Consider the following 21,357-nt stretch of genomic DNA (forward strand, 5'->3'; position numbering starts at 1 on the left):
GCTCAGTCAACAGTTAAGCATCAGCCTTTGGCTCAGGTCATGATCCCGAAGTCCTGGGATCCAGCCCCACATCAGGCTCCCTGCTCAGCGGCGAGTCTGCTTCCCCCTTGCCCTCTGCCCCACTCCCCCTCAGACTCTCTCTCTAAAATAAATAAATAAAATCTTAATTTTTTTTTCTTTGAATGTAGTTGACACACAGAGTTGTATTACTTCGTACAACATAGTGATGTCACAATTTTCTACATTATGCTCTGCTCACAAGTGTAGCTGCCATCTGTCACACTGCTATTACAGTGTCATTGACTCTATTCCCTATGCTGCGCCTTTTATTCGTGTGACGCACGCATTCCACCATTGGAAGCCTGTTAGCTCCCACTCCCCTTCACCCATTTTGCCGATCCCCCGCACACCCACAAGTTTGTTCTCTGTATTTACAGGTATGAGTCTGCTTTTTGTTTGTTTATTCACTTTTCTTTTTTAGATTCCACGTGAGTGAAATCTCATGGTATTTGCCTTTCTCAGTCTGATTTATTTCACTTAGCATCATACCCTCTTGGTCCATCCATGTTGTACCAAATGGCATGATCTCCTCCTTTTTTATGGCTGAGTAATAGACACACGCACACACACACACACACACACACACACACATCTTATCCATTTGTCTATCAGTGTACATCCAGGTTGCTTCCATATCTTAGCTATTATAAATAATACTGCAGTAAACAGAGGGGCATAATATTTTTGAATTAGTGTTTTTGTTCTCTTTGGTCAAATACCCAGTAGTAGAATTAATGGATCATATGTTATCTCTAGTTTTAAATTTTTGAGGGACCTCCATAGTGTTTTCCACAGTGGCCGAACCAATTTACATTGCCATCAATAGTGCACCAGGGTTTCTTTTTCTCCCTATCTTCTCCAACACTTGTGATTTCTTGTCTTTTTTATTTTAGCCATTCCGACAGTGTGAGATGATACCTCATTATGATTTTGATTTGTACTTCCCTGTTGATTAGTGACGTTGAATATCTTTTCATTGTCTGTTGGCCATCTGCATGTCTTCTTTGCAAAAATGTCTAGTCAGGTCCTCTGCCCATTTTGTAATTGCATTGTAAGCAGTACTTCTTCTGTAATTTTATCTTTTTAATGCATCTTTATTTGTAATATTTGATGTTGGAGGTTGTTTATATATCAAGGTATATAATAGTAACCATAATAATTGATTAGTGTTTTGGCATAAACTTTTTTTTTTTTAAGATTTTTATTTATTTATTTGACAGATCACAAGTAGGCAGAGAGGCAGGCAGAGAGAGAGAGAGGAGGCAGCAGGCTCCCCACTGAGCAGAGAGCCCGATGTGGGGCTCAATCCCAGGACTCTGAGACCATGACCTGAGCCGAAGGCAGAGGCTTAACCCACTGAGCCACCCAGGTGCCCCTAAACTCTTTAGTTTTAATAGATAGAATCAGTGAAGCAGAATTCATATTTCTACCTGGAAATAACAAAAGAACTAGTCCCCAAATCAATTTTATTTTCCCTTTGTGGCTAACCATAATAATTTAGAAAAATTGTGGGAATTGTTCATGATATTGGCTAATTTTTCTGAATTTTTTAGTCCTCCTACAACAGTAATACGTAAAATATTCAAATATAAAAGTCAGGTATGGGGTGCCTGGGTGGCTCAGTGGGTTAAATCCTCTGCCTTCGGCTCAGGTCATGGTCTCAGGGTCCTGAGATCGAGCCCTGCATCGGCCTCTCTGCTGGGCAGGGAGCCTGCTTCCTCCTCTCTCTCTGACTGCCTCTCTGACTACTTGTGGTCTCTGTCTATCAAATAAATAAATAAAATCTTTTTTTTTTTTTTAAGTCAGGTATGAGCATTTAAGAAAATAACTCAGAAGTTATGATAAAAAAAAGCACAGTGAAATATACTCTTTGGAAATAAGAACTTAATGATTCATCTTAACACGACCTCAGTCTTTAAATTAAAATAAAATTCTGTTCAAATCGTTGCCTCCCTTTTTTAGAGCTTTAGAGAGACTGTTGGAACTTCAGTGACACAGAGATAAGTCTACAATTTTAGAATTGTTCAACCCTAATGAGTGTATTGTGAACAAACAAGGACTCTTTGATATTCAAAACAGATGTATGACTTTGATAAAAAGTGGAACCTTTTGCTTCTGGGGGTCTCCCCCGTCCCCACCCGAGCCAATGGTAAGCAGGTCATCAGGAGCCCCGACATCCAGCGGGGCCATCATCCTGAGGAGGCCCATTTCTCCTGGTGCTGTTGCCTGTCCCTGCCATCTGCTTCTAGCATTGCTGGTCACACGGGGAGCAATGCCACAGATGTCCCAGAGCCCCTGCTTCCTGTCTGGCTTCGGCTCAGACTATCATTTGAATGTCTGGTCCTGCCTTGCTTACTCTGAAACAGAAAGTTCTCTCTTCTCTTAAGCGTAGAGCAAAGACACGAAGATCCCATTAAAACTTGATTTTGTCCATTTCCATCAAGACTCTCAAACACGAGAAAGGCGAGGAAGAAAGTCAGCTCGAGGCTCCCTTTTCTCTCGTGTTATTGTTAACTCAGATTCAGAGCATCTGCATTCGCTGAAGCGGTCTCAGAATTAGGAATTGCTTACATTATATAAGTTTTCACTATTTTCTCTTGCTGGCATGTGAACCCGTAAGTTCTTCAGGAACACTTATGGAAGCATATGGTTTTCAGGTATTTGAAAAAAATATTAATATCCTCCACAGATCAAACTATAAACTGAATCTAGTTTCACTTAATTTGTTTTCTCTTCTCAGAATTGCTAATCATGTGTGTAGTTGGGTGTCCTCTACTTTGTATGAACACATATTGTTAATTTGAAATTATGTAGTATTCTAGATGATCCTTAAAAAATGTCAGGGTTTTGGGGCGCCTGGGTGGCTCAGTGGGTTAAGCCGCTGCCTTCGGCTCAGGTCATGATCTCAGGGTCCTGGGATCGAGTCCCGCATCGGGCTCTCCGCTCTGCAGGGAGCCTGCTTCCTCCTCTCTCTCTCTCTCTGCCTGCCTCTCTGCCTGCTTGTGATCTCTGTCTGTCAGATAAATAAAATCTTTAAAAAAAAAAAAAAAGTCAGGGTTTTAATAATATTCTATGCTATATTAGGAATTATAGGAATTGCAGATGATTTTCTAGCAGATTACATTTCTGGACCCTCAGCTGTTTCGCTGAGCAGTTCTTGATTATCTGACAGTAGATTGTAGACGATGGTAACAAATTCTACCTTCTAACTACACAGATGGGCCCTCCGGTGTTAGCATTCGTGTGGATTCCGCCACTATCCACAAATGCTCACATCGGTCCAATGAAAATTGTACTTGGAAAGGTATTTACGAATATGCTGCCCAGGAAAACCATGTTAAGTCATACCACAGTGAGATTAATATTCTCTTGATTCTGTGAAGTATGAAACTATCCCGCCTTCCCCACTCCTACCTACGTCCCTCTGCTGGAAACCCCACATCAGAGCCGTATTAGAAATGCTCTCTGATGGCCGGCTGCTGAGCATACATCAAACATGCTTTCATGTAAACAGTGCTCCAGAAGCTCATTTGCAAGTTGATTATTTGAAACATGGACTGTCTTGGGGTGCCCGTCAGAATGAGCTGTAGAGATCCCTTCAAATTGCACTTTCTTTCCTTCTTCCTCAAGATTGGGAGACCTTCCTAAGTTTAAGCATCACTTACATAAATCTACCACACTTCATCCATTTGTTTTCCAGTTTCTAGTTTTTTACTCTTTTACGCATAAGCTGCCCTGAACATTCTTGTACGGGTCTTTTTGTAGATGCGCGTCTTCATTCCTTTGGGGCCAACACCTAGGAGTTGAATCGCTGGATCAGAGTAACTGTAAGAAACTGCCAGACCTTTTCACAAAGAATCTCGTTCCTTTTACGTTCCATCGACAACGTAAGAGAGTTCACATATCTGGCAACACCTGGTATTAAAAGGCTTTTTATTTACATTCGGGCAGATATTTCATTGTAGTTTTTTTTTTTTTTTTAAGATTTTATTTATTTATTTGATGGAGAGAGAGGGACAGAGAGAGAGGGAACACAAGCAGGAGAGTGGGAGAGGGAGATGCAGGCTCCCCATTGAGCTGGGCTTGATCCCAAGACCCTGGGATCATGACCTGAGCTGAAGGCAGAGGCTTAACCGACTGAGCCACCCAGGTGCCCGCATTGTAGTTTTTAATGGATAGCAATTTTGCCCGTGATCCTGGCTCATTTATATATCTTCCTTTGTTGAATGTCTGTGCATTCCTTTTATCCACGTTGTTTTATTCTTTCTTTTATCTTGTTATTGAGTTGTAAGGATTCTTTATACGCTCTGGTTACAAGTCCTTGTCAGACAGATGTTTTAGAAATAATTTTGTAGTTGCCTGATCATAATGTTTGTGGTATCTTTTGATGAATAGAGTTTTTAATTCTGATAAAGTCTCTGTGTTTTCAAGTTTTTTATGGTAATTTCTCTCTGTATCTTGTCTAAGAAATTGTTAACCTAAAAAATAAAACAGTCAATTATTTTACCAGCAAAATGGGCCTATTCAAGAATAGTGGAGAATTACATTTTGGGATATGTAAGCTATAACAGAACCATAGGCAAGTCCAACAAACAAAGGAAATGAACATTATTTTATGGAGAAGGAGGAGGAAGGGGGGAGAGGTTGTTTCGAATGTAAGTCCACTGGACAAAAGCAGGAGTTCAGGGTCATGGCGGTTTCTCATTGGCTGAGTTGCAGGGCTAGTCAATTTCTTGTAGGAGACGCAGTGATCTCCTGTTGGGGCCTAAAACTGATGATGCTTTCCTCTTTCCTGTTTCCTCTTCTGTTGGGGTCTGTAATTGACAAGTCTTCCTGGAATTGAGTAGAGTGGCAGGTCTTCCTTCTAACCTCCTGACCCTACTTCAGTGAGTTGTTGTTTTTTTTTTTTTTAAGATTTTATTTATTTATTTGACAGAGATCACAGGTAGGCAGAGAGGCAGGCAGAGAGAGAGAGGGAAGCAGGCTCCCCGCCAAGCAGAGAGCCCGATGCGGGGCTTGATCCCAGGACCCTGGGATCATGACCTGAGCCAAAGGCGGAGGCTTTAACCCACTGAGCCACCCAGGCGCCCCAGTTTTCACTTTTTTAATGGTCACCGATTTTACTTAGCCCCAGGTTATATAGATAGCATTCTTCCCTGCCTGCACAGATTGAGATTTGGAACTATGAGCTATCTTAAGTTTTATATATTACATGTATATTTCGCATATTAGGTTTGTATATGTGACAGAAGAGAGTCTTTTTTTTTAAGCATCAGGATGTCTGAATGTCCCTACATTGTTTATTGAAAAGACTTCTTTTCCCCCATTTGATTGATTTGGTGTCATTAATACTCATAACAGGCCACTGAGATGAAGACCTTATATCCTTTCATAGCTGGGAAAACTGAGACATAAGAGGTTGAGCGACTTGTCCAGGGCCGGGCCACACAGTTTAAAAAGGTGACAGAGCTGAGATTCCGACGGAGGGCAGTGTGACCCCAGAGCTCACCCCTCAGCTGCTCTCAGGAGTCGGAGTCTTACTTCTGACCCTGGTGAATAGATCCCACATGAGGAAAAGTGAGTGAAATGCAAATGTCTCTCTCCTTCCCCTTCGACCCTCTGCAGACACGGATTCACATCGTTCATCTCGTTTTTTTTGAGGTCGCTGCTAATCAGTCACAGGTAGATGAATCCTGTTTGCTCCCCACAAGGAGAGCGTCTCTGATGACGCTTTTGCCTCTAATTCATTTATGCATGCATGGACTGAGCTAAGCAGGGGGAGATGCGGACGACAGGTTCTGAGGGTAGGACTAGAGAAACAAAATAAATGAAATGTGGGGAGAAAGAGAAGAAAATGTAACAGGGAATTGGAGGAGGCACAGACAGCTCCCTCCCGCCGGGCTTTTGTCCTTGCTGAGCTCATTTGTCTCTTTCCATACAAACCACTCATTTTACTTCTGCAAAGCCATGAACCAGGAGGACTAGGGGAGGAGACTTTGGGTGGATTAAGACTGTGAGGCTCGGTACGTGGTGCTACTCATGGCGTTTGCTCTACCCCCAGAGCCGTGTCAGGTTTCCTAATGTGTCGTCGACTAAGCAGAACGGGAAATTAGAAACATCTTTTTAACACCGCTTTGCCTTTTCATGGCCCAGGTCTTTAAGGAGGAGAAGTACTTGAAGGACGCCATGGAGTGCAGTGACGTCATCTGGCAGCGAGGTTTGCTTCGGAAGGGCTACGGGATCTGCCACGGGACCGCCGGCAATGGCTACTCGTTCCTGTCCCTCTACCATCTCACGCAGGATAAAAAGTACCTCTACCGAGCTTGCAAAGTAAGGAGCCTTTATTCAGACAGCCTTTGAATACTCCGGAGCCTGCACAAAATCCAAAAATACAGCTTCTCCCCTTCTCTTAGCCCGTTTCTTGCAACTCTGTGGTCTCCCCTGTTTCTCCTGCCCATCCCACACCACACCCCGGGCCAAGCTGGGCCATGTTGACCGATCTCTGTTGCCCGAGAATCTTCTTCCTTGAGTTCTTGGTGAATTCACGCGGTGTCTTACTTGCTGCCTTTTCACCGAGTGAAATCTCTGCTCTTAAATATGTTTCCTCGTAGTTTGCCGAGTGGTGTCTAGACTATGGAGCACACGGGTGCCGCATTCCCGACCGGCCCTATTCTCTCTTTGAAGGTAAGAGCGAGCGGGAAACGCCAGGTTTAAATATGTGGGTGAGTGAGTTTGGTGCTTCTGCCTCTCTCTGCACTGGCTCTATTACATTGGCTCCTAACTCGAGTGTTAACTCCACAGCCATGAAATAACTGTGAACAATGTAGTTTATTGCTGAAAGTTATATTGAGTCTCTCTGCCTTACCTAATTCATGTACCCGTGAGTGTCCTTCAGATATTTCTCAATCTTTGGTGGAAAATACCTGCAGACAAGATAGAATGTTTGCTGCTCAGTAATAGAAGAAATAAGTTTACTCCTCTGCATATTGTCTGTAACAGTGTTATATAATACTGATCTATTCACAGGAAACTGGTTACTTAAATGTGTTTAATTATTTCAGGTATATAAACAAGTATAAATAATTGATCTTAGTAATTTGAAAGTATTAGTAATTGGAAAAATGATAGCATACTGAAGAAAGTTCTGAAAAACAAGCAAAAACAGGAAATGAACAAACACAATAAGTCTGTTACAAAGAACCATGTGTAGAATATAATTCAGGAAAACAAAATAGAAACCCTACAGAGAGGACTCATACATTTTTTGTATTTGTATTCTGTGTGTGTGTGTGTGAGAGAGAGAGAGAGAGGGAGAGAAAGGGAGAATTAGATAATTTGTAATGCTAGCCACAGAAATCAAAGGGCAAAGGCTAAATGGTATTAGGATAAATTGTTGATAACTTTTAATTACTTTAGGGCTTCATTTTATACTAAGTCCAAAGTAAACTTCAGAAGGAATAAATGATTGACTATTTTTTTAAAAACCAAACAATAGATGGTGTTGAATTTTGTCAAATGCTTTTTTCTGCATCAGTTGACATAGTTTTTTTTTTCTTTTAAATTTATTAACATTGTGGATTACATTGGTTGATTTTCAAATTTTAAGCCAGCCTTGCATCTCTGAGGTACACCTCACTTGGTCTTACATATTGCTGAAGTGTGTTTGCTAATATTTTGCTGAGGACTTTTGCATCTGTATTCATGAGGAATTTGGCCTAGAGTTTTCCCTTGTTTTACTATCTTTGTCTGCTTTTGGTATTAAAGTAATACCCACCCAATAAACGGTATCCTTTGCTCTTCTGTTTTTTGGGACAGATAATATATTAATTGGTGTTAAATGTTTGGTAGAATTCTCCAGTGAAACCTTAGAGTAGAGATTTGGGCAGGGGATAGTTTTAAAACTATAAGTTCAGTTTGTTTAATAGTTTATCAATTTATCAACAGTGTCAATAGTATCAAGTTACCAGTTTCATTTCTGGTAAGTTTCCGTAGTTTGTGTTTCTGAGATGTTGCTCTATTTCACCTGTGCTGTGAAGCTGGTGTGTGTCAGGTTGATGTGTGTAAAGCTAGTGACCCTCTGTTTCCCTTCTGATGTCTGAATTGTCTGTGGTGGTTGGCCCTATTCTGTTTCTGCTCTTGGTTATATTTTTTAATCATATATTAGAAATATAAGAAAACAGAGCACTTGCTATTGTCTTATGCAGAATAATATCCTTTTAATATTCAAAGCCATCATAATGAAAAAAATAATTCTCAGAAAAAAATTTCAGTCTTTTACATCATAAAAATGCAGCATTTTTGCATCAGCTTTAACAGAGTTAATACCTGAACTCTCAGTGGAGTTCATTCAAGTTTATTAACGGCAGCTCCAAAGCCCGACTAGGTCAAATGTACCACTTCCCAAAGGCTGGGAAGTTAGACTCATCTGCTCCTGGTGCCTCACAGGTGCCGGCAGTCGGCTCGAAGTAGATCCTTGCGCGGTGGGTGGAGAGTAGTTCTAGTGCCTTTGTGGAGGCGACTAGGCCGAAAGGGTCGCTGACACCTGTAACCCCTTCTGGAGCTTTCCCCGGCACCCTGCCGCGACTCCGTGAGTCTGCTGCCCCGCCCCATCAAACAAGAAAACAAAGGTCATTGACACTCTAGGGTGTCAAGGGTCATCATCTTTTCCTAATGGGTTCTAATAAGTCAGAGATTTTCAGATTTCTTGGGCTACTGAAACCCTTTCTTCAAACAAAAACTTACAGGTTTAGTGTGAGAACAACCAAAATGTAGGAAAACAGCGAAAGACAGACACAAAATATGAATGAATTGCAAAATCATCGAGGAAAGAAGCCACACAGAATAGGCTGTGTGATTCCTTTCACTGTGGGATTCCTTTCAAAGGACATTCTGAAACAGGCGAAGCTAATCCCTGCTGGCGATGGCAGCCTCGAGGGCAAGAGAGGGACAGCCTGGAACTTCCGGGGCAGGTGATGGAAGGGTTCCCTATATATCTTGATAAGAGTTTGGTTTACATGGGTGTATGCATTTGTCGGAACTCAGAGGAGTCCGCTGAGGACTTGTGTGTTTTGTTGCATATGAATTTTACATCAAAAGGAAAGCTTTTGATCCAGTAGGGGAGGAAATGTTCTGATTGAAGAGTTGTATTTGCTAATATTTTGCTGAGGACTTTTGCGTCTATATTCATGAGGAATTTGGCCTAGAGTTTTCCTTTGTTGTACTATCTTTGTCTGTTTTGGTATCAAAGTAATACCAACCTAATAAATGGTAATGAGAACTATCCTTTGCTCTTCTGTTTTCTGGGACAGATAATGTATTAATTGGTGTTAAATGTTTGGTAGAATTCTCCAGTGAAACCTTGGAGTAGAGATTTGGGCAGGGGTAGTTTTAAAACTTAAGTTCAGTTTGTTTAATACTTTATTCTTTTTTTTTTTTTTAAGATTTTATTTATTTATTTGATAGAGATCACAAGTAGGCAGAGAGGCAGGCAGAGAGAGAGGGGAAGAAGGCTCCCCGCTAAGCAGAGAGCCCGATGTGGGGCTCAATCCCAGGACTCTTTGATCATGACCTGAGCCAAAGGCAGAGGCTTTAACCCACTGAGCCACCCAGGCGCCCCTGTTTAATAGTTTAATAAGGCCTAGAGGCTGGGGCCAGCCAGCTAGCAGACTACCTTGCCCACCCTCCTGTAGATCAATTTAAAACCCGATCTTGGTACAGACCACAATGATTTGCAGTGATTTTGATGAAAACAAAGTTCATTTTATTTTTTTTAAGATTTTGTTTATTTGAGAGAGCAGGAGCAAGAGGAGGGGCAGAGACAAGGAGACTCTCCCATGAGCACCGAGCTTAACACTGGGTTCAATCCCAGGACCCTGAGATTATGACCTGAGCTGAAGTCAGATGCTTAACCCACTGAGCCACCCAGGCGCCTGAAAACAAAGTTCATTTCAAAGTGGCATTTGTGTGTGTGTGTGTGTGTGTGAGAGAGAGAGAGAGAGAGAATATGGAATATTTAACCGCAAAAAAAGAAGGAAATTGGGGCGTCCGGGTGGCTCAGTGGGTTAAGCCTCTGCCTTCGGCTCAGGACATGGTCTCAGGGTCCTGGGATCAAGTCCTGCATCGGGCTCCCTGCTCAGCAGGGAGCCTTCTTCTCCCTCTTTCTCTGCCTGCCTCTATGCCTACCTCTGATCTCTCTCTGTCTGTGTCAAATAAATAAATAGAATTTAAAAAAAAAAAAGTGAAATCTTGCCATACTGCCATAGATGGAGAAGGTCAAATGTACCACTTCCCAAAGCAAACCAAATCCGTCAGAGAAAGATACCGTATGATTTCACTCATATGTGGAATTTAAGACACAAAACAAAGGGGAAAAAAGACAAACCAAGAAACAGACTCTTAACTACAGAGAAGAAACTGAAGGTTACCAGAGGGGAGGTGGGCAGGGCGGGGGCTGGACACGGGAAGGGGATGAAGAGGACCCAGGATGGGCGCGGAGTCATGTATAGAAGTATTGACTCCCTCAGTGGTACACCTGAAGCTAATGTTAAAATTTAAAGTTTTAAAAATTAAAGTGGCATTCCTAAAACTTAAAGGAGATTAAAAAAAAAAAAATTCAACCTTTTGTTTGGACTAAGAATAAAGCTCTGAGAGAGGAAGTTTTATAGTTGAAATTGCACCATAGAAGCACCGTAGCTTTGTAGGAAGCCATTCCGTGAGATCATCCTAAAGTTTCAAGATACAAGATTAAAGCCCAGAACCCAATTAAAAAAAAAAAAGAAGAAGAAGAAAACTGGTGGTATCTGCTGGGTGCTAATGTAAGGATTTCTTTGTTTTGTATTTGGGTTGTTTTTTTTTTTTTTTTTTTTTTTATGAAGTCATTGATAAAGTCCTCAGCACCTTTTCCATCATCCCCATAGCCCCTGGCAAAGGAAATGATTAAAGGTCACTTGGTTTCAGACACTCCCTAATGGCCTCTAATAAAGGGACCCACATTGTACGTTGCAGGCATGGCCGGCGCGATTCACTTCCTCTCCGACATCCTGGCACCAGAGACCTCCCGGTTTCCGGCATTTGAACTTGCCCCTTCGCAGAGGAACACAAAGATGTAGAGAGACTACTAAGACACCCGTTTGGACCAAAAGCCAGATTGCTTAGTGCCTGCCACAGAACCAACTATGAATCCTGAAGAAGGCAAGAAAAGGAGAGAGAGAGAAGCAAACACCTCCACGGGCCCCCTTTGTTGCAGAGACCCTCAAGTTAGAGCATGAATGACAGAAACCATCCCATCAGCGTTTTGTAACAGTGTTCCCCTCCCCGGTGTAAAATACGAATTCTTCACATCAGGCCTTCTGTAGCATTTGCATGTTTCTTGGTGTGTGTTGTGTGTAGGTGTAAGTTGCTCCAGACAGGAAGCCCTGTTCTTTCCGCGAGCCCGGAGCCAACCGCGCGCGAGAGGACGGTGGCAGCCACTTCTCTGTACATAGTATTTCAAGGGAGGTGTCTTCTGTGTTGACAAGCAGGAATGGTCAGGTGGTGTCCCTCTTACAGATCAGAAAGCTTCTCTGAGGTGATATCCTAGTGATACTTTGTCAGCACTTTCTGTGAGTACCTTTCAGACAAGCATGAGGGGAGACTGGTCCGAAGACTGAAATTAACAGGACAGATTGCGGGTGGGGGTTGCTGGAATGGTTGGGGGTGGGGGTTGAGCCTTTGTACAAGCTAGCTGAATGCTCCCCCCTTGTGTTCTGTGTTCAGCCTTAGTGTTTTTAAGAAGCCAGAGGGCACGCACGGCAGCTCTACTGGGGCTCCCTGTTCTCAGCAGAAGCTCCGGGCGCCGGTGTGGAGTTCCAGAGGCTCCTTTCAACCCTGTCCAAAGCGGCCAGTGCCCTGGGCAGTGGACTTCGTGATCCCAGAAAACAGTCAAGGGAAGCCTTTTCATGAGCATAATGTAAATCAAGTAGGAGTGACTAAGAACTGGCCGTTCTAGATTTGGTTTACATTATTAAAACAGACGACACCTCAATTTTATCAACATCGTAACCTATTATAAGTTCAGTGGATACAGTTCCAGATGGTGATAAGCAGATACTCATCTGTTTCCTTGTCCTTGCAATTAAGCTTACTTCAAAATTTGGTAAGTTACTGCAGTATAAATTTGGGAGGAATATAGTCATTTTTTGGCCTACTTTTGGGTGATTGAAATCTCACATTTGATGAAATATATTAAGTGAAAAAGGACGACTCTGCATTTATACATATGGGAAACATAATCTAACCAAGAAAATTGTGGTATTATCTGACCTGTTTTATCTAAAAAAAGGGGGGGGGCATTAATTTTGATTAGCATATTCTCAATACTTCTTTTAGATTCAGTTTTTAGAAGAGTTTTGTCATCACCATACCAGTGGCCTAGGACTTTCCATGTACTTGTCCTCCTGGGAGCTGAGGCATGGGTCATAAAAGCCTAGACAGGCTTCTCCGCTGGTCTGCTCCTTGCCTGTAAGGGTCTGTCTAATCACTCGTCAGCCCTGGTTCCCTCTTCTTTCATAAAGAATGAGCAAGAATATCAACGTGGAAGACAAATCTTCAGGCATATGCAGTTCGTAGGATGTTGCTGACCCTTTATTTGCGGGGCTGTGGCCTCCTAGCTTGTGACCTTCATTTTCTAAATGAAGCCTCATGGATCCCTTCATTGCAGACATTGTTTCTAAGTCGTGACCATCCTCTCTCAAGTTAGGTTGATGCTTCCCTGGGTATAAATTCTCATGGTTATAGTGTAACCAACTTCCGGGGCCCGCCCAGTGCTTCTCGAGCAGACAAGCGCCCCATTCCTAGTCAGGCTCTGCGGTCCTGAACCCGTTGAGGGAGACGGTTTGGCAGGAGAGCTCCCCTGATGACACGGCCGAGCCCAACAGCCCTGCTCGCTCCCTCCCTGCCCGCCTCCTCCAAACCACACAGGAGAGCTTAGGAGGTGTTGCCTGCCTCGAGGCTTCTGCTAAAAGCTTTGCCCAAACTTAATTCTTCAGGGGAAGCCAGTGGGACCGCCCATGGGTTGCCCCCAGACACCCGCAGCCCATCCTGCCTCAGCGAGGGGGAACAGGTGGAAGCCCTGATTCGGGGCGCATGTCTCCAGACCGGAAACAGCAAGGGTGACTCACTTCCCCTGGCATCTCCCCACGTATGAGAAGTCAGTGTTAGGCTTCTTTCCGACTGGTGTACTGAGGGAAAGACAAAATATTTATGGAATAAATGGAGCTTTTATTTATGGGTTTTCCTTCTTTAGTCAGCTGGGTTGACACCTTCCTGCTTACCCACCGGGTGGTAACAGCTGTGCGGTTCTCGGACTGCATCATCCCCCTTCCTGGCACCTGTCACGTAGCTGCTGCCGAAGGGACAGATCCCGGATCGGTCCCTGAAGGCAGACTCGAAAGGGCACCCACTTCAAGGAACAGAGGACTTCCGGAAGTCAGTTCAGCGGTTCTAAGTGTTTGAATTCAGATCTCAGAACATCTCCCAGTGATCTCTTGATTTGTTTGTGATCTCCAAGATGTGTCTAAATTTAAAAAAACTATGTGTATGCACAATACCATTTTAAAATTTGAAAGAAAAGCTGATGGCCACAAAACGTGTGTGGGGTTCTTTGGTTTTGTTAGTAAAGACAGTTTTGTGATGATGACTTGTGGGCTCTTCATTTGTTCCAACCTCTGTCTGCATGTGACAGTGGGGTTGGCTAGGAGTATTGGTCACCGTTCTGAAGATTTCACTCTTCAACTTGCACATGTGGCAGTGGCCCACATCACAATTTACTGAATAATTCAGCTGAACAGTAACGGACGGTGTCTACACATGCGTTCTGTTTTTTATCCCAAGGCTCCATGAAAGCTGGACAATGATGGTAAGAGCATCTCACTGCACTCACTGTCCTTAATGGTGACAAATGGTGACAACGCTGCTGGAGGCGGACACTGTTATGCCTGTTTTACAAGTGAGAAAGCTGACAGCCTTGCCCAGGATTAGCAATAGAATGGAGGACAGGTAGGTTTCCAACAGACCCACACAATTTTGCACCCAATGGTCATACTCTGACTTGCACCCAATGCCCCTTCCCCTAGGTGCCCCCTACAGAAAGTACGAATTGAAACCTGGGGGAGACTGGCTTTTCAAACCATTTCTTGAAGTTATCAAATGCTATATCAGCTGTTGGGAACTAAAAGGGGGATCAAGAACAGGGCCTGCTTTTCTGCCTCAAGGAGCCCTGAGTCTCTCCAGTAGTGGGAAGGAGGACCCCACTCCCCCTTGGCACCTGCACTAAATGTTCTGAGACCGTGCGTGCCTGAAAGATGCCTCGGTTCTGCTCTGGCACAGAAGTCACAGATGGTTTATAGAATTCTGGACTGGAAATCACTGGTGGAACTTCAAGGCATTGCTGCACTGTCTTCTAGCTTCCAATGCCGCCTCTGAGAAATTCATAGCCATTGTGATCCTTGTTTTTTTATGTGTGATTTCTGCATGTAATTATTTTGCAAAGTACAGATTTCTTCTCTGTATGACAATGAGCCAGTGCTGGACTCTTGCTAAGTCCTTCCAGCTTCGCTGGAAACTTGTGTCTTTCAATTCCAGGACTTTTCTTAACTTCTTAATGTTTTTTCCCCTTTGATTTCCTTGTCTTTTTCTTGAACACGTGTTATTTGGGTGTTAAATCCCCATGATGGACCCTGTTTTTTCCCTTTTCTCATCCCCTTGTCTTTTTGCTTTACTTTCCAAGAGATTTCAACTCTATTTTCCAGTCCTTCTATTGAGTGTTTCCTTATGTCCAGGGGTTTGTCTTGTTCTTAGGGACCTTTTATGTATATTGTCTTCTCTTTTCTTGGCTGCAGTATCTTATCTCTTGGAGGATGTTAAATACTCAACAAGTAGTCAATAAGGGCTCATTCAAGACCAGTCACACTATTCTAGGCCCCTGGAATCCATCAGCGAACAAAGCAAAGATGCTTACCTTGTAGAGTTTGCAGTATAGCAGGGAGAGAGAAACAGTGAACATAAATAAGCAAGTTGTCTCACGTTAAGGTAATAATATGGAGAAAAGATAAAGCAGAATAAAAGGGACTGATGGTGGTGGAGAGACGAGAGACTGTGACATCTGAGCCAAGACATGAAGAAAGTGGAGAGATTGGCCAGATGAATGCGGAAGAGCACCCAGACAGAAGGCAGACCAGTGAAAAGGCCGTGGGGTGGGAGCACGCCACTTACGTTCATGGAAAAGAAAGAAACCCTGGTTGGAACGGAGTGAATGAGGAGGAGAATGATAGAGGACAGAGGAAGAGTAGGCCTGGAAGGCCATTCTCAGGAACTTGTCTCACTCTCGGGGATGTAGAGAGCCACTGGAGAGTTTTGAGCAAAGGAAGGATATTATCTGTTCTGTGTTTTAAAGGGATCATGTGGGAGAATGCAGGGTAGCAGCAGGGAAATCAGAAGGCTAGTCCAAGAAAGAAATGATGGTGGAAGCTCACCCCGGTATAGTTGGAAGCAGCAGAGTTGGTGAGAAGTGGTCAGAGTCTAGATGTATCTTGAAGCTAGGGTCAATAGAATTCCCTATAATCTGGTCCAGAGTAGAGTAGACGAAGACTGCTCCGAAGTGTTTGTCCTGAGTAACCAGAGGCTGAGATATGAAGGAGGTCAGGCAGGAAGATGAGGACTCAGTTTTGAGCATATTGAGTTTGAGATGCTAAACATGAAAAGTCTGGAGTTTTAAGAGAGAAATCTGGGATGTGCCTGTCACTTTGGAATCATATCAGTGTTATTGAAAGCCATAGGCTTGGATGAGCTCACCCAGGAAGTGAGGATAAAGAGAACAGGGAAGAGAATAAGAGGTCAAAGAGCCTTGGGCCACACCAGCATTAAGAAGTTAGGAGAAGAGGGGCACCTGGGGGGCTCAGTCGGTTAGGAGTCTGTCTTTGGCTCAGGTCATGATCCCAGAGCCCTGGGATCAATCGAGTCCTGCCTTGGGCTCCCTGCTCAGTGGGGAGTCTGCTACTCCCTTTCCATCTGCCCCTCCCCACTGCTTGTGCTTGCTCGCTCGCTCGCTCGCTCTCAAAGTTTAAATACATAAAGTTTTGTTGTAAAAGCAAAGAAATGGGACCATGGCTGGTCAAAGAAATAAGATCAAGAAAAGACTTTTTCAGTTCAGAAAAATAATAGCAGGTTTGAAAATTGATGGGTATGAACCAATGGGCAGGTTAAAAAAAAAAAGTGACATTGAACAAGGGGCAGTGCTGGAGTAATGTCCTTCAAAAAGAGAGGAGGTGGAAGCCAGTGCCTGAGTGCAGGTAAGCTGTGGACAGGAGCGTGGCCACTGTGCTGTGGTCAGCAGACGGCACAGATGCTGGTGGACGGGTGGGAGGTAGTGGGAGCTGTGGGAGTTCTCTTCTGATTTCTTCGGTCTTCTCAATTGAAGTAGGAAACTTCTGCGTGAAGATGGAGGAGACATCAGTGTTGGGATTTGAAGAGAGAAGAGCAAGTGAGTATTGCCTAGGCGAGTGGCAGAGGAATGGTTCTCAAATTTCGACACACTCAGAAAACACTTGAAGGACTGGTTAAAACACAGATCACTGGGCTAGTGTCTGATTTGCTAGGTCTGGCGTTGGGCCGGAGAATTTTTTTCTGACAAGTCCCAGGTTGACACCAATGCTGCTTGCTGATCTAGGGACCCCACACTGCTGCTCCTCCTCCTGGCTACCGGGGTCAAGATTCAGCGGACCCGCAAGTACGCCAGTCCCTGGTGGCCCCGGGCTCATGAGCACAGGTGAGCCCAGTCAGTGGGCTGGGAGTTTTTCTCCAGCCATGTTCAGCTTGCTTTTTCGTTTATCTGAGTTGCTTTTTTCCATTTGTTGGCTTCAGTTTTCACCTTTCATATTTTAAGTTTCACTGATTATATGCTGCGAAAAACTGCCCGGGGTTTTTTGTTGGGAGATTTTTGATTACTGATTCAATTTCTTTGTTGGTTATGTTTGTTAAAATTTTCTATTTCTTTCTGTTTCAGTTTTGGTAGTTTATATGTTCTAGGAATTTATCCCTTTCTTCCAGATTGCCCAGTCACCTGGCATGTAATTTTTCATAATATTCTCTTATAATTTTTGTATTTCTGTGGCGTTGGGTGTGATCTCTCCTCTTTCATTTCTGATTTTAAGTATTTAGGTCCTTTCTCTTTTCTTTTTGTTAAGTCTGGCTTAGGGTTTGTCAATTTTATTAATTCTTTCAAAGTACCAGCTCCCAGTTTCATTGATCTGTTCTGTTTTCTTTTTTATTTCTATGTTTATTTCTGCTCTAATCTTTATTATTTCCCTTCTTCTGCTGGCTTTAGGCTTCATCTGCTGTTCCTCTTCTAGCTCCTTTAGGTGTAAGGTTAGACTGTGTATTTGAGACTTTTCTTGCTCCTTGAGGTAAGCCTGTACTGCAATATATTTCTCTCTTAGCTTTTGCTGCATCCCAAAGGTTTTGGACCTTTGTTATTTACGTTTTCAATTGCATCCATGTATTTTTTTTTTTTATTTCTTCTTTATTTCCTGGTTAACCCAGTCATTCTTTAGTAGCATGTTCTTTAACCTCCATGTATTTGTGGTCTTTCCAAATTTTTTCTTTTCATTGACTTCGAGTTTCATAGCATTGTGGTTCAAAAATACACATGGTATGATCTCAGTCTTCTCGTACTTGTTGAGGGTTGACTTGTGACCCAATGTCTTTTCTAGATCTTTTCTAGAGACTGTCCCATGTGTGCTCAAAAAGAATGTATGTTCTGCCGCTTTAGGATGAAATGCTCTGAATATATCTGTTAAGTCCATCTGGGTCAGTGTGTCATTCAAAGCCCTTGTTTTCTTGTTGATTTTCTTTTCCTTTTCCCTTTTTCTTTTTTTTTGTTTTTTGTTTTTGTTTTTTGGCTGACAACTGACATTTGTTTAGTGAGGAGACTTGGTTTGGGGAAGGGAGGTGCTGGGATGGACAAGAAGCTGCCATCTCACTGGATTTTCTGGGAAATCAGGTGTTCCTCCTTGCAGATTTCGGGGAAACACCCATCATGGATGAAATCCCCACAGGGCAGTGCTATGACTGCCAAGCAGCAGGAATAGGGTTGCCTAGAACAGATGGGTCCCTGGGACAGCGGGGCTTTGATATCGGGCTCAATACACATGGTTGGAAAGCAGCAGCTGTACCTGCTCACAGGCACCATCTGGGTCCACCAGGAACTTCTCAAAGTTCCAGGCATTGTTGCTGCAGCAGATAGAAGAGTCTTGTTTTTTGTTTTTTGTTTTTTTTTTTAATCCATTCTGACACCCTTCGTCTTTTGATTGGAGCACTTAGCCTGTTTACATTCAGAGTGATTATTGATAGATTTGAATTTAGTGCCATTGTATTACCTGTAAAGTCATTGTTTCTGTAGATTATTTCTTTCTAGTCTTTATCAGCACTTGTGTTTTATCTCAGGCACACAGGCTGTTTCTAAACTCCAGATTTTAGGGACCCAGGGCAGCACAGACCCATGCTGATTCTCTGTGCTGGGGCTGGTGCCGGTTTGTCCCAGAAGGGGACACAGGAGGTTGGAGTTTAAAGCACAGCAAAACACAGGCTTCCAGGTTAGCTGCCCTCAGCAGGGGTCTCTGCCCCTGTGCTAATGAATGCAATGGCACCCACTGGCTCTGTTGTCCCTTGAGAAACAGTGCCACACCTCCCAAATGCACTCCAAGAAGGGGAACTATCTCTCCCAGTGTGACCTTGGGGATCCACAGACCATGCTGTCTGCTCCCAGGCCTCTGCCCTCCTCCACAGGAACACGGACAGCTGCACATGCCAGGCTCCACACTGGCCATGGCATGGACTTCTAAAACTTCAGTCTTTGAGCTCCGCTGGTTGTAAAACCTCATGATAATCAGCCCCTCTTGTTTTCCCAGTCGGTGGTTCTGGAAAAGTACTTTCCTTGTGCAATTCCCTGTGTGCTGTGTTCTCTCTCTCTCTCTTCTTTTTTTTTTCTCTCTCTCTTTTCTCTCCATGATCCAAGGCTCCCTTTCTGCTGCAGCACCCATGATCCTTTTCTTCCCCAAATCATGAGTCTCTGGATCTTCTCCTTCCCCAATGTGGTCTCTTTTCTCCCTCTAGTTGTGCAGTTTGTTCTCTTGTCCTCAAATTGATTTCTTGGGTGCTCCTAATGATTTGATATTTATCTAGCTGTGTTTGAGGGGTGAGGCCAGCACAGGGTCCCCCTGCTACTGTGCCATCTTAACTCCCGCAACTCAAAAACTGCCAAGTTACAAAAAGAGATTGAAGCTGATGGAAAATCTGGTCCATGTGGTATGATCTCATTGCCCTCTCAGTTGGGGAACTGCTGGGGTCAGTCCCTACTAAGACGGCCCTAACCTCCTGCTCTCAGGTGGCCAGAGAAAGTACAGACAGTGAGCTGGGTGGCCACCTTCATCAGATGGCAGTCTGACCGTCAATTAGATCGAGTGTCCTCTGGGCCAAAGACGAGAACTCTTTCCAGAAAAGAAGCTTTCGAAATTGTTTCACTTTTGCTAGGGTTGGGAACGGGGCTGTGATGCCATTGGGTAGGTGGAGGAAGCATCTGGAGAACTGACTGGGGGTTTAAACCAACTACACTCAATCTTCTCACTGCCACCCAGAGGCCCTGGAGCTGTCAGTCCCACAACCTTGCGCAGGGCCTGGGTAACTGGCCAGGTGGCTCTTGTTCTCCTTGCTGGGGGTTCCGGACTCACTTTGCTCCTCCTCCTTCCACAACCTTTCTCTGCTCAGCCATTAATCACTCATCCATCCACTTTTTGGCTTCCCCAAAGGCATGGCTATTTCCTCCCTCTTGATCTCATATTCTTTGTCAAAAGACCGTGGGGGCTGGGGAAGGGCACGCTGTACTCCGGCAGACCTTGGGAGGGAGCCCAAGGGTGTCCCTCAGCCATGCCACTTCACTCTCCTGAGGTTCCCTGGCTGGCCTGAAAGGCCAGGAGTGGCCCAATATTTTTGATCCCTCAAGAGTTTTAACCTCCATCATTTTCCTGGGACTCTTCCTAAGCTACACTAAGCATTGCCCAGCCACCATAATCATCACAGATTGAGCAGACTTGAAACACCCTTTTACTCAGTGGTCAGCATCACTATCGTGTGTTCGAACAGCGACTAGTGAAGGATGGGCATCGCCTTCCACACTGCACACCCCAGGCCACTCTGGTTTTCTGAATTTTTCTTACATTGAATTGTTTTTGCTAACATCTTAATTTTGTGATTTTTGTCCCCTGGGGAAAGCCTGTTATTTTTGTCAAATGGGAAAACTCATAAATGAATTTTGAAGAACTTCATAAATGAAGAAGTCAAGTGTTTGCAAAACACCATAGTTTCTCAATCATTTCACCATCACAAATAGCCATTTCTGAAAGAATAGAACTTGAAGGTCAATAAGGCGGCTAGGGTAGGTGGGAAGGGAAAGGACATGGGAGCTGCCACGGGCGTGCAGGACAGGTGAAAGCACTCGCCATCTAAGTCCCCTGCTTTGAAAAGCATTCAGCCTTACAGACGAATGTTGACTTTCCTGTACTCCCCATCTGGAGAGAAGTCGTAAAACTAAAGTGCCTTGGGGAGATGGAGGTACCTTTTATTCAGTATCTCATCAACATTTACAGATACTAGGATAAGATTGAATCTCTCTAACGTCAGACTCTCTGGGTTCCTCTCTGGGCTCTGCCACATTTAGTACTTTACACGGTTGTTCGGGGGATTGAATAAAACAATCCGAGCAAAGTGGCTAACAATGTACAAATGCTCACAAAATCAATGTCACCTTTACAGTTAAATCAGTAATGATTCTCTAAGGGAAGAAGTTTTTAATAATGCAACTGAGGTAGCACCACCCCAGAAGCAAGCCAGGTGAGGCAGCTTTTACCATCTTTTTCCATTCCAGCACCACTTCCCTGCTGCTTCTGGTGAGCACCAGACCTTTTCTCAGTGAGCTGCTTGCCTCTCCCACGGAGGTTCTGCAGCCTCAGCACACACACACCCCACATATGACGAGCTCTGCCAGAAAGATATGGTATTTAATTTAGAACTAGCACATTCTGAGTCACTGGTAACGTTCCCAGTGGCCCACTCAAGGGATATAGCAATTGGGATTCTTCACATTCTTTCTTCTAGGTTCTCATATCTTTTAATGGGTTTAATCACTTGAGTGCATTTCATTTCTAACGTATGGTAATAGTATCGATCACTTATTGAGCTGGGCACGGTGCAGAGCACTTGGCAAGCATC

General features: G+C 43.8%; 1 protein-coding gene across 1 annotated transcript in view; it reads left to right on the forward strand.

Moving 5' to 3' along the window:
• Nucleotides 1–13,735, forward strand: part of LANCL2 (LanC like glutathione S-transferase 2) — a 55,873-nt gene extending 42,138 nt beyond the window's left edge. Inside the window, exons 7-9 of the mRNA XM_047695201.1 lie at nt 6,214–6,390; nt 6,672–6,744; nt 11,065–13,735. Coding sequence (XP_047551157.1) covers nt 6,214–6,390; nt 6,672–6,744; nt 11,065–11,168 — 354 coding nt within the window. The 3' untranslated portion in view covers nt 11,169–13,735. The remainder of the gene's footprint in view (nt 1–6,213; nt 6,391–6,671; nt 6,745–11,064) is intronic.
• The last annotated feature ends 7,622 nt before the right edge of the window (nt 13,736–21,357 follow it).

The sequence above is a fragment of the Lutra lutra genome, chromosome 11 (assembly GCF_902655055.1).
Source record: "Lutra lutra chromosome 11, mLutLut1.2, whole genome shotgun sequence".
In the NCBI taxonomy this organism is placed as follows: domain Eukaryota; kingdom Metazoa; phylum Chordata; class Mammalia; order Carnivora; family Mustelidae; genus Lutra; species Lutra lutra.